At 42.3% G+C, this 14062-nt stretch overlaps 1 protein-coding gene across 3 annotated transcripts in view; it reads left to right on the top strand.

Moving 5' to 3' along the window:
• The first annotated feature begins 3886 nt into the window (after window positions 1-3886).
• Window positions 3887-14062, top strand: part of TGFB2 (transforming growth factor beta 2) — a 97722-nt gene continuing 87546 nt past the window's right edge. For all 3 annotated transcript variants that reach the window (XR_001885089.1, XM_017870018.1, XM_017870017.1), the window contains exon 1: window positions 3887-5733. Coding sequence is in view for 2 of the 3 variants with exons in the window: in XM_017870018.1 (XP_017725507.1) it covers window positions 5388-5733 (346 nt within the window). In the remaining variant the exon portion in view is untranslated. The remainder of the gene's footprint in view (window positions 5734-14062) is intronic.

Here is a 14062-nt window from a genome sequence, read left to right as displayed (position 1 = left end):
GTCAACATTAGGATTTTGTTAAGCCCTGATCCATAGTGTTATGCTGTGTGCCAACTATTACCATATGTTCTTTTATTTATATCAGTCACTAAATGCTATCTTACTGGATGAATTTCACCAGGGGCAGGAAACCAGAGGCTGCAGCTACAGGGATGACATAGCGCAGGCCACTTTGAGACCGCCTCCCCAAGAAAGACTTTCCTGGAGAGCTAAAATTGTAGAGATATGAGTGGCCCAAAAGCCACAAGCAGTAATCAATCAACTAATCATAATTCTAAAGGATGAGATAATGTTCCCATAGTGTATCATTAGTGTGATGAGTTTATCTCTTTGAGGCCTCACAACCTGCTGATATACTGTGGTTTTTCTTGGTCCTAGCTCTTTATTTTTTATCACTTCTGATCTCTTTAAACCCACTCTGTTTCCATTTTCCTCCCTTCCCATTGTTTCCTCCTTTTTCCTTAACACTTCTTCCTTAGATTAATCGTTAAATACAAATGGAAATAATAATTGGATTATTTTTCATGAGGAAACCACCTTTCCATTTCATTATTCACAAATAGAATAATGAAATAAAGCTGTTTACAGAAATGCATATAGAAGATCAGACAAAAATGATATAGACCAAACATTGTTCTTGAATAGTGGTATCAAATATAAAATTATGAATAAAATCTTAAAGGACTTTTGGTGTATTTTTCATATTAAAGGGTTATTTTGCATTTATCAAGTATCACTGTTTGGGGGAAAATGTCATCAATTACAGTCATTCCATATATTTCTTTTTTTCGCCTCCTGATTTTTCATGCTTGAAACCATCCTGGAAAGCTTCCAGAATTGTTACAAATGAAGTTATGCTTTGGTCAGTGTTAGTAAGGACCTATGATCCATAGGCGTAAAACTCCAGGACAGGGATGAGTAGTTTTGTTTTCTTCAGCCTCTTGTAGAAATTCCACATTACTTAACTGAATAGACCCATTGATGAGTGGAGAATGGCTAAGAGTGGAAACAGCTCCACTCTCTACCTCTGTAATTTCGAAACAAAAAATTCCATTTGAGGGCGTTAATAAGAGACTTTAATCGTGAATGCTTAACTGAACTTTGATAGTCATTTAGCATTTTATTCACCAAAAGTGAATTTTCTTGTCCTTTCCTCCTATAATTACTGGGGGCAAAATACCGTAATATTTAAAATGTGCTTACAGAAACTACTAGGAGGCAGAACTAGAAGCAAATTCTTCTTGGGTTCTTCCCTGGCTTTTCAGAGAGAGAGCGAGAAGGCCAGATATTTTTATTATAAATTCCGTGACAGAAATAAAGACATGATAGGATAAGAAACTCACAGAGTCAGTAACTTGTTCGGGATCACAAAGCCAGAAAGTGACAGAAATCTGAACCCAAGAAACCATGACTGGAGCCTGCTCTTTAAACCACTGTGCTCTCCTGCCTCCTTGAAGTAATCAAGATGGTGTATATCATTTAAATACCATTTTACCATGAAGACTGTAGAGACCCTGGCACATAAGACCTCCATAAATTTAGTGAATGTTTTGCCTCTTAAATATAGAGATGAAAAAACATTATGAGTTATTTAATAGAAGAAAGGATTCATTTACAGTTACCAGGGATACAGCTCTAGCAATCTTGCCTGTTAGGTCTTCAAAGAACTGATCATTTGAGAGGTGGAAAGGGGCTCCTCCTCTCCTGCTATACTCACTTACTGCACTTACCCATTCCAGAAGCTTTTACCAATACCTACCGTCTTACCCTCCTGGGCTTTGGAGAAATTAAAGTAGCCTTTTATGAGTAAGTCAGGGGTCTCAGGTCTAAGGAGCTGTTAAGTGAGCAATAGGTACTCAATAGACTAAGTATTATGAACAAAAGTGTATATGTCTATGTAAGGAAGAGGGGTGGCCATCAGAATTTATAGCTTAGATGCCGTTTTCCTAGAAGTGATGTAAACGGACTCTTGCTACTCTATCTGCACTCTAATCTGAATCTACTTAAGGTGCATCAGTATCTGTACCAAGAAGGTTGTCTGTAAACATGAAAGATGCTCACTGGCTTGTGGGGAAGCTGAACCTATATCCTCAGCAAAATATGGTGATAGCTAACTCAGGTAATCAGCCATATTCCACAGCAGCATCTTCACTCAGTAGCTCTGGTTTGGAGCTCCTGCTCTGTGTCTATAATGGCCACAGGTGTAGGAATATTCACTTTTTGTACAATCTGTAGAGCTAGCCTACTGCAGTTCTCAAACTGATCTCAGAGGGAGGACTTAACTGGATGAAACTACTAGGCTGACAGTAGCACCTCCTGATTATCTTTTCCTTGGGCTACTGGGATGGTAGCTGGTTTCTAACTCCTTTCAAGTTGCTTCAGTTCAAAACTGGTGCCAAGGAAAGGAACCTGCTGGTGCTGATTTATACATAATTTTTAGAATTATTCAGAAATGGTAAGTTGGACCAATTATTTTATTCCAGAGTTTTTCAATGTGTGATAATGGAAAAAATTCTGTATTCAAGGGAGTTCGGAAAATGCTGGGTTAAAAGAGTGAAAAGGTCTTCTCTTCTACAGGAGTTCCAGAGCCTTTAACATGAAAATGTTCCAGAATGAGGAATCTAAGAGGACAGGAGAGTACCCAGTATCTCCCAAACTTGTTTGACCCCAGAATTCCTGTTTGTCAGAACATATTCTGGGACCACTGTTTCTCACAAGTACATAGTTAAGAACATAGTGGATCCTGACTGCAAAAATCCAGCTCTACCACTTACTGTGGTCTCGAACAAAGAACTTAACTTCTTTGTACCTGTCTCCTCATCTGCCAAATATGGATAATAAGACCTACTTTATAGGTTTATTGTGAAGATTAAATGACCATACACAACACACATCAAATTACTAAGCATAGTATATGATAGCTATTATTATTTTATTTATTCAGTGCTCTACTAATAATCTAGGCCCCATACACATCTGAAGTATAAATTTCAAAGGTGATAGAAAGTTCTTTGTGACTTTTCTGAACTAGGGAACATCTGAACTAGGGAATAGTATAGAGATCTTGGGTTTGGGGGTAAATTCAACAGAGTTTCCAATTTAAATCATCTGTCTAGTCAGTATGGCTGCAGAGTCATGCTGAAATGAAAATGTTGACTTTGAGTAACTAAAGGTAAAATAAAAGAAAAAGGAAAAGTGGAACAGTGGTAAGAGTTATTCTTGTATTCATCTAATTTAGACTTGGTTGAAATTGAAAATGTCAAGTTATGAGTAGTGTAGAACAGTAGACATCAAACACTAAAATTCCAGCTTCCTGGATTAATGCTGTGGAAAGAATGAAGTTGGTTGATAATGTTTAGCCTAGCAAGAAGGTGAAGAGAAAGCCATACAAGAAGTGGCTTAGGCAGCAAATTATAAAGGTGACCATTCATTCAAATCAGTGAAACAGACAAATATACCTTATTCTTTAGATAAAATTGATGGATCTCTGTTTTCCAGCAGTTCATAAACAGAGGGCTATATTGTAAACAACAAACTAACAAAATAAACTCTAGGATAGCAACCTGTTAAGGTATCCCAGAAAATTAGAGGTAGGACATGAATTTAAAAGATTGGAAAGTATGTCTTCAGGACTGGCCCGGCCCTGAGTAGACTGGTGCTCCCTCCCACAGGGGTGTGTGTGCACACATAATACAGGAGGAAAGCCTTCCATTCTAGGGCAAGTGATTCACTTTGGGAGGCTGTGACTGAGTTACACTAAGTAAAAACGGGAAACTTGATTGTCCTTCAACAGACCTGTCCAAAATGACTAGAAAGTAAATACCGTAAATCACTATTGTCAGGGCGCACATTCCACCTCCTTCCTCCCTTCCCCACAGCAGTCCTCATTTCCACACCCCCTCAACGGTTAGGGGAGAGCTCGTGGTCTAAGTAACGAGAGGACTTCTGACTGTAATCCTAGCACGTCACTTTGTTGAAGGCAGACACGTGGTTCACAGAGAACTTATAAATCTCTCCTCCCCGGCAAGATCGTGATGTTATCTGCTGGCAGCAGAAGGTTCGCTCTGAGCGGAGCTCCAGAAGCTCCTGACAAGAGAGAGACAGATAGAGATAGAGACAGAAAGAGAAAGAGACAGCAGAGCGAGAGCGCAAGTGAAAGAGGCAGGGGAGGGGGATGGAGAATATTAGCCTAACGGTCTAGGGAGTCATCCAGGAACAAACTGAGGGGGCTGCTCGGCTGCAGACAGGAAGAGACAGAGAGGGTCTATTTTAGGGTGGCAAGTGCCTACCTACCCTAAGCGAGCAATTCCACTTTGGGGAGAAGCCAGGAGAGGTTGGGAAAGGGTGGAAGTCCAAGGGAGCCCCTGCGCAACCCCCTCAGGAATAAAACTCCCCAGCCAGGGTGTCGCAAGGGCTGCCGTTGTGATCCGCAGGGGGTGAACAGAACCGCGACGGCTGATCGTCTGTGGCTGGGTTGGCGTTTGGAGCAAGAGAAGGAGGAGCAGGAGAAGGAGGGAGCTGGAGGCTGGAAGCGTTTGCAAGCGGCGGCGGCAGCAACGTGGAGTAACCAAGCGGGTCAGCGCGCGCCCGCCCGGGTGTAGGCCACGGCGCGCAGCTCCCGGAGCAGGATCCGCGCCGCCTCTGCAGCCTCTGCGGCCCCTGCGGCACCCGACCGAGTCCCGAGCTCCGTGCGAAGCGCACCCTCCTCCCCGCGGCGCGCCGGGCTCGCCCCCAGCGCGCGCACACGCGCACACACACACACACGCACACACGTGTGCGCTTCTCTGCTCCGGAGCTGCTGCCGCTCCTGCTCTCAGCGCCGCAGTGGAAGGCAGGGCCGAACCGCTCCTTCTTTAAATATATAAATTTCATCCCAGGTCAGCCTCGGCGGCCCCCCTCACTGCGCTCCCGGCGCCCCTCCCGTCAGTTCGCCAGCTGCCAGCCCCGGGACCTTTTTTCATCTCTTTCCTTTTGGCCGGAGGAGCCGAGTTCAGATCCGCCACTCCGCACCCGAGACTGACACACTGAACTCCATTTCCTCCTCTTAAATTTATTTCTACTTAATAGCCACTCGTCTCTTTTTTTACCCCATCTCGTTGCTCCAAGAATTTTTTTTTTTTCTTACTCTCCAAAGTCAGGGTTCCCTCTGCCCGTCCCGTATTAGTATTTCCACTTTTGGAACTACTAGCATTTTTTTTTTAAAGGAATTCAAGCAAGATACGTTTTTCTATTGGGCATTGACTAGATTGTTTGCAAAAGTGTCGCATCAAAAACAAAACAAAACAAAACAAAACAAAAAACAACTCTCCTTGATCTATAGTTTGAGAATTGTTGATTTTTTTTCTTCTGACTTTTAAAAACAACTTTTTTTTCCACCTTTTTAAAAAATGCACTACTGTGTGCTGAGCGCTTTTCTGATCCTGCATCTGGTCACGGTCGCGCTCAGCCTGTCTACCTGCAGCACACTCGATATGGACCAGTTCATGCGCAAGAGGATCGAGGCGATCCGCGGGCAGATCCTGAGCAAGCTGAAGCTCACCAGTCCCCCAGAAGACTATCCTGAGCCCGAGGAAGTCCCCCCGGAGGTGATTTCCATCTACAACAGCACCAGGGACTTGCTCCAGGAGAAGGCGAGCCGGAGGGCGGCCGCCTGCGAGCGCGAGAGGAGCGACGAGGAGTACTACGCCAAGGAGGTTTACAAAATAGACATGCCGCCCTTCTTCCCCTCCGAAAGTAAGTACTCATTTTGACTTCCATCCCCCGAGGCTTAGCGCTGCCCGGAACTCTCAAAAACACAGCAGCTCCCGGGATCGCCCTTCCCTCTCACGGTTCCCGTTCGCTCTTTTCCTGTTCTCCTGTCCTTTGCCCCATCCACCTCCTTTCCAGTTGTATGCCTGAGGCCATTAGGCTTTAAAACGTTTACTTTCTACTTTATTTTCTCCATCTTTCCCTCCCCCCTAACAATTCAGCGCTTTAAAAGGCGTTATTCTCTTTTTCTCTTCACTGAAGTTCTTTAGTCGGCCACCAGCTAGGAGTCAGCCCCACTCTGTCAAACTGAGGTGCTCCCAGGGGCAGAGTTTAACTGGGGAATCTTGGTAGGTTTGTTTTCTTTGCTCCGATTGGCGTGGAGCGCGCCGAACGGGTGCACGAAGGGTTAAAAAAAAAAAGTGTCTCAAAGCTAGCCTCTCCGGAAGGCGCCCCTTTCCGTGCTGACCTATCAACTGGTCCCCAAGTCTTCTCTATTGTCTCTAACTCCCCTAAAAATGTCAGCATCGCCGAGACAAAACCCGGTTTGGAGACTCCTCGAGAAACCTACCTGGAAACCCTCAGTCCTTGATGTGTCGTTTGCTATCACTAGGTGTTTCATTACCCAAAGGCAAAATTCTATAACCACGTTCCCTTTTCACTTCACCTGGAGTGTAGAAAGAACAACTCCGTTTCTGACTGTTTTAAAAGGTTTTAGTTCACGTTATTTTTCAGAATACACTCAAACCTGCCTTCTTCATATCTCCAGTGTAGCAGATCATTTTTCTTACGGGTCTGTTATCCTGCTCCTGCCTTTTAGTAGGCTTCCTGCAGTTACTTCAATGCATTCCTAAAACTTAGAGTAGATGATAGCCGTTTTTTTTTTTTTTTTTTTCAAACTGGCTTCTCTGAGAACAGTGTCCTCAAAACCAGCTGGCATACGGTAGCAATAGGAGTGAAATGATTTATTGTAGGGGAAAGGAAGAGACAGTGTAGAATTATTTCAGAGTGAAATAGAGAGAGCGAGAGAGAGAGAGAAAAGAAAGAAAAGAAAAGAAAAGAAAAGAGGCAGCATCATTCACTGATACCTGAGAGGGTTAAATCCCAGGAAGAAGAAAAAGAAAAGTGGGGGCGGTGGGGGGTGGGGGGAACCTCTTCAACATTTGTGTATTCCAAATCGCAAGTCATAAACTTTTCATTGGTTGCTCATTTCTCTCCTCCCCTTTCCATGCTCTATATACTTGCTGGCTGCCTTTGCAAAGTCTCTGTGTCTTGCCTAAATAGATAATACAGCCATCTTGGTAATTTTATATTAAAGGTTCTAATTGCAGGGTGGTGCTTTTCTTTTTTAATATTTATTTTTAATTTGGCAAGTCCTAGCTATGTGACCTGCCATGTCTTGTACTTGATGGTCTCGGAAGTCAGCCCATGTATCTAAACCCAGTCTTCCTAGTGACCTTTATTTTGCTGCAACTTCTCCTGTTCTTGTTCAATAGCAGAACAGATGCAGAGAATTCTGGCAAGCAGAATGATTTTATTATTGTAATTATGGCGCTATCCATAACAGTGGTGATAAATACACTCCACCCCTGGTTATACCCTTTGAGAAGTAAAGCTTTCTATCTGGGGTGGAGCCAAGGAGATATTAGGAAAGAAAGTTCATTAATTAGTCCAAAACCATTGAGACAAACAAGGAGTTGAGTCAGTTTGCTTTCTCTAGCACGTGCATTGGTTCTACTGGTATTTGGGCAGAGCGGAGAGTATGTTATGTAGAACCTGAATAGCTCATCTTTCAATGTTTATATGCAAGAGGTCTAATAAACTCCCAGTGCTTTTATAACACAGAAAGGAGCTCTGATCTCATTACTGAATAGGTGTGGAGAGAGCAAGTAATCCAAGAGGGCATTAGTTCTTTGTTCTCTCAAGCACACTTCAGTCTGAGGAGAGCTGAGATGGTCCAACCCGGGGTCATGGTCATCAACAAACCAGAAAAATTTCTAGATTATTAGGAGGATTTCAGAGTATGACAGTTAACATCAATGTGTGGATTCTCCTCTCCATTTCACCCCAGCCACCAAATAAATGAAAACCTCCAATACATCCAGGATAAATAAAATACGCTGCCAGTTTTCATACAAAGAAAACAGGCTTTAAAAAGTCTATCTTCTGTGTGGAAGTTTAGGAGCAGAAAGCCATATTAATAGCAGGTTCGATACTACTGTGCAAGGACTGGATAATTTTATAGAACATAGGTTAACTGATTTTCCAGCACTTTCTAGTTATACTGGAATATAGCAAACCTTTCCAAAAAAGAAAAAAACGTATTTTTAAAAAGCAAATTGAAAGTATAGTATTGGCTTATATACTAGCTTTCCCTCTTTAGGACTTTTCTGCCCAACTTTTAACTCAGCTGTCACTGAAGTGGCTGTGGGGAGGGAGTGTGCCTGCCATTCCTTGCAGTGAATCTGGCGAGGGTCATAAGCCCCAGAGATGAAGGCATGGGAAAGATCACTGGTTCATTTTTTACCACCAACTTATTAGTGTTCAGGGAGTGACTTCAGCTCAAGTATTACAAATATGCTCTAATTATACTCAATGAGCTATATATCATTACAGATTGCTGATAGCCCTTTGTGGGACATTTTATAAAGTTCAGACTACATATTTTTAGCAATGTGGAGATTTAAAAGTAAAAATATAAGAGATATTGTATATGCCCTCAGACATATTTTGTCTTAAATATTATCCTTGGCCAAGTGTACTATATAAATACAGTAAATATGAATAGAACTGGCCAGGTGCCAATCTCCTAGGATGAATTTTAGTCAAGAATGTATTTATGGGCTATAAATAATACTGTGTCAACATTTAAAGAAGGGGTCTGATTAGTTTTGAATTTATTCGTATTGATCTTTTCACGTGCTGTTAGTTTAAGACTCAAAGTGGAGTTATGCTAAGGTTTACCGATAGTTTGCCCACTGGGAATTAGTGGACCTCTAGTAGTTTAACAATCCATTTGAAGTTCGAGGCACATCTATTCGAAAGATGCTGCACAAGGTTTTAGAAACTTAGGGTGATTCAGTTATACACAGGAAGAATTCAAATAATTGACATGTAAAAATCTGTAGACAGTTGGACAATCACAAAGAGGAAGAGACACAAAGTTTCATTGTCTTGCTTTTCTCTCCCCTTTTCATTGTAACCAGTCAGCACATGTTGTGGTTCTAACCCTGGTAATTTTGTACTGCCCCCAATCCCCCCACCTCTACTCCCACTGGAACATTTGGCAATGTCCAAAGACGCTCTGGGTTGTCATGACTGGAGGTGGAGGGGTGCTACTGGTATTTAGTGGGTCAGCCAGGGATGTTTCTAACCATCCTATAATGCACAGGGCAACACCCCTTCCCAACATCAAAGAATTATCCTGGCCACAATGTCAGTAATGCCCCTGTTGAGGAGCCCTGGTATTTGTTTGGGGTTACTGAATTCTGTTAACAGTACCATTTAGAAAATAATAACAAAAATAAAATATCTTTATGATCAAAGGATATTCAAATGAGAATACTGAATAGGAGGATAGTCAGACACTTATCTTAATTAAATGGAGTGTGGATTAGACCATTGTATATGGTATGTACTTTACTTTGTGGTCTTAAATTAGAGACATCAAAACTTCCCATTTATTTAGCTTAAATGATGGTGTTGAGCTATCCATTACTAGCTTCAGTCAGCAGCAGTGTGATGTTAGAACAGAGAAAAAAGAAGTGAGGAATTATCATGGATTCTCCTTGCAAGGGAAATAAGCAGTTTGTGTTAATAAAGAGTGGAATCTCCAAGCTAGGCAACAGAAGAAAGTAAATAATCATCTCGATTTATTCTACCATTTTGAAGTAGATACACTAAAAATATACAGCCTGAAAAATCACAATGAGATTTCCTTTGTAGTCGTTTCACATGAATGTTAAACATTTAACATGAAGCAATCTCCTTTTCTATTTCCTCTGTAATTTTCCAAGTTAAATTGTGGAATGTAGAATGAATACCAATGACACCAGGGTTTTGGGGAATGTGACTTAGCATTCAATTCATGAATATGTCTTTCTATATACAAGTTGCTGGTCTGTTGGCCAGTTGCCCAATGAAGGGAAATGTTAGTTAGCCATTGCTGGAACATAGTAATATTTTTCTTTATGTAGTAAGTATTTTTACTGTTTTATTTTTTAGGATTCCCTGTGTGTGTGTTTGTATGTGGGTGTAAGAGAAACAGAAAGAAAAAGAGAGCATATCAAAGACAGACTTGAACTCCTTGACTTCCAGAATGATTGAGTTATTAATACACAACAGACCAAACTTTAATTCTCCCTTTTTTATTGCATCGTTGCTTGTACTAACTCTAGTGCCTAATTGTGGTCACATTTAAGTTAGGCCACATGCTCCTCCTTCAGGATTTCCTCTTTTTTTACTTTTCGATGACTAGAAAAGCCTCTCAAAGAAGTATACTATTTATAATGAAAGCAGTTGGGTTGTCTGTGTTGCCAAGTGAGGCCAGCCAGCTTTATGCCTCTCCTGAGAAGACCCCACCTGATGAAAGAGGGGCTTTGCAGAGGTTGAGGGGCAAGCGGGGACCTCTCCACCTCACAGAAGGAAGGGGTTGGGGGAGGCCACTGTGTCTCCACAGCAACCCCTGTGGTCTACTCGAGGAGTTGCACTTTTTGAATGAGGAATTCTCCCTGGAGAAAAGATGGTGATGTAACCTAGTCACAGCATCTTTCATATAAAGATATGAAAGAATGACAGATCATTTTTCCTAGAGGAAACTGAGATGTGAAAAAAGGGCTAATGACTCACTGTTGAACCCACATCAAATCTGGGTTAGAACCAAGGAGGTCACTGACTTGTAGGCCTTTGCCCAGAGATTACAACACACTTTAGGCTGCATATTTAGAAGGTTCGAGAAATTAGAGTGGAGGCTCCTGGACCTGGGAGAAGTGTGCAGGGTCACCACTGGAGTGGGACTCTGGCCCACTGCCACTCCAGCCCGCCTCCCCCTGCCCCTCACCCACTGCACCCTGCCCTGTTATAGGTTCAGGAGTAAGGTGAGCAGCGAGCAAGAGACTGCATGGAAGAGCTCTGGAAATAGCCCTTTCCGCTATCTTGATGTAGCATTTCTGGTACTGATGGGATCCCGGAGAGAGGATTTGGATTTGCCCTATATGCTTGCTCTATTTAGGCAGCGCTTCTGCTCAAGGGTGTATTCCATTTTGCAGATTCTGCACAGCTTGATGAAGTGTGGCTCTGCAAGATAAACAAATGTCCATTGTCATTTTGAAGGCGTATGTGTGCTTTCATTTTAAAAAATATCCTTTAAACAAGGATAGTTTTTAACCTGGGAATTCAACGTTCTCCAGGTATTTTATTTTAGATTTAATAATATTTTAGGGGATTCTTTGATGGGTTTGTTTAGACTGAAAAGTTTGCTTCTGTCATTTGTTAAGAATAAATTTGCATCATGCTACAACCACAAGCTGCTTTTGATGGTTGGTTGTTTTGTTTCTTTTCTTTTTTTTTTTTTTTTTTTTTTTTTTTTTTTTTTTTTTTTTTTTGAGATGGAGTCTCGCTCTGTCGCCCGGGCTGGAGTGCAGTGGCCGGATCTCAGCTCACTGCAAGCTCCGCCTCTCGGGTTCCTGCCATTCTCCTGCCTCAGCCTCCCGAGTAGCTGGGACTACAGGCGCCCGCCACCTCGCCCGGCTAGTTTTTTTTTTTGTTTTGTTTTTTTTTGGGTTTTTTTTTGTATTTTAGTAGAGACGGGGTTTCACCGTGTTAGCCAGGATGGTCTCGATCTCCTGACCTCGTGATCCGCCCGTCTCGGCCTCCCAAAGTGCTGGGATTACAGGCTTCAGCCACCGCGCCCGGCTAAGCACTGATATCCAGAACTGAGTGTTTAACTGTACCACACTCTCACCACTACCTTACTTCCTGAATTGGCTTGGTGGTCTTGACTCAGAATAAAACTGCACCTTGGCCTTTTCCCCACCATTTCTAAATTGCCTTCTTTTCCTTCACTGTGATGGAATGTCTGCATGGATGGGTGGTCGAGTGCTCACACATCACATCCCCTGAGTTTGTGGGAGATAGCACCCCCTTTACTTAACCAGGCCTCAGTTTCTTCCCTTGTAAAGATGAAGAAAGTAACACTCACCTTCTAGGATTGTAAAGGATTGATGATGACATATGTGAAGAAACACCTAGTGCAGCTGCTTCTGGCATGGAGTAGGCCTTCTTTGCCTGACAGCAATTCTCTGAGTCTCCATTGCCTTTGACTTTAGGGTGTACTGTTATTTTATGTGCCGCTAAGAAAAAAATATCACTCCAGTGAACATGCCATTGATTTTAAGAGAGGGTCTGGATTTTAGAGAGATGAAAATGTGATTATAAGCAATGCCCCGGACACCGCTTCCATTAACCTGGGATGTCTTCGAACCTCCAGCTCATTCTTTCCTTTGCGATAGTTTCACTCAGTGGATCTCTTTCCTTTGCTCACTCAGATTGTTCCTTAGGTGGCCTCTGCCACTTCAGGGCAGGGATGGGGTGGGGCTGGAAACACAGAACATAGGGTTGGTAATTCACCATGTCTGGCACTATCTAATTCTCCTATGAGAAGGCCTTCAAGTCTAACTTACCTGTATTCTTATAGAACTTAGCATATTGTGTTTGATCAAGGAATGTTTGACCAATGAATGAGCATTTCCTTTAGAGAATAAGATTGAACTACAGGAAGAAGAAGAATCTGTGAGTTCAAAGAGGTGTCAGGGCCAGGAGATGTGGAGAGATGAAATGTTCTGACCTTCATTATCAGGGAAAATGTGTCTGATGGGTCATGTCACTATGCTAAAGAGCACAGGGCTTCTCATAACCATATCTTTTCTGTTTCCAACGCTCAGATAATAATGAAGGTGGTAATAATGATGATGAAAGCTAACCTTTATTGAGGACTTCTTATAGGCGAAGCATAGCTAACCTTTATTAAAGACTTATAGGCCAAGCATAGTTTTAAATATTTTACATGCATGTACTCTTTAATACTCACAAGCAATCCTATGACGTTAATACTCATATTGTCCCTTTGACAGCTGAGGAAATGGAAATAGCTATTTCTATTAATGACGTGTAATGGAAATTAGACTTTCAGCCACCACAGGTAATAGAAGCCCTAATACAGAGCCCGGGAGATAGAGAATATGACCTTTCTTGCTGTCTTGATAAATGATGTAATACATCCATGAGAGAATGGTGACTCTCCTCTGTTAACAAGAATTACATTCACAAGCTCTGAGAAAATATACCTGTGAAGCACACAACCTAGGCTTTTCTTTTTCTTGCCTCTAACACATTCAACTTTTATTTCTGCACTTAATTGATACAAAAAGTGTGATTTATTAAGCCTTTGGTTGTTTCTGTTTGTTTGTTTGTGAGACAGAGCCTTGCTCCGTCACCCAGGCTGGAGTGCAGTGACACGATCTCGGCTTACTGCAACCTCTGACTCCCGGGTCCAAGCGATTCTCCTGCCTCAGCCTCCTGAGTAGCTGGGATTACAGGCATGTGCTACCATGCCCAGCTAACTTTTGTATTTTTAGTCAAGATGGGGTTTCACCATGTTGGCCAGGCTGGTCTCGAACTCCTGATCTCAAGTGATCCACCCGCCTCGGTTTCCCAAAGTGCTGGGATTATAGGCCTGAGCCACCACGCCCAGCCTTGGTTTTGTTTTTGAACTGCAATCATTGTCCTCACAAAAATTTTGATAAATTTTATTGATAGGGCATTCCTATTTCAGAGAATTAATTTATTTGGGAAGGCAAGATGATGTACAATGAATGTGGACTTTGGAGCTAGACAGACCCATTAAATAAAGAAAGGAGAATAAATAAAAGGGAATTGTACCAAAGGAATCTCAGAGGCTGAAAGGGAAGCGGTAACATCAAAGACAAGAAATCCTACTCCAGGCCTGTGGCAATTGTTGAAGAGTGGTCCTGTTTTGGTTAGCAACTTGGCTCTCTCAGTGCAAGTTATTAAAATTGCCTCATTGATATTTAAGTTGCTTCCTACTGAATTCAGATCCTGGGTCTGCAGTTGTTGGCTTTGCAGCTGGATTTGCAACCCCTTCACTTAGCCCAGCTCAGTTTCTTCATTTGTAAAGAAGAACATTGACTTTCTAGGGGTTGTAAAGGATGATGTGTGTGAAAAAGCACCTGGTGCAGCTGCTTCTGGCCTTCTTTGCACAGCAGCTAGTATTCATCGAATCTCATTGACTTTAAAATGC

This window comes from Rhinopithecus bieti, unplaced genomic scaffold, assembly GCF_001698545.2.
Source record: "Rhinopithecus bieti isolate Rb0 unplaced genomic scaffold, ASM169854v2 scaffold_1673, whole genome shotgun sequence".
NCBI lineage: Eukaryota > Metazoa > Chordata > Mammalia > Primates > Cercopithecidae > Rhinopithecus > Rhinopithecus bieti.
This window is presented reverse-complemented; position numbering and strand designations above follow the sequence as displayed.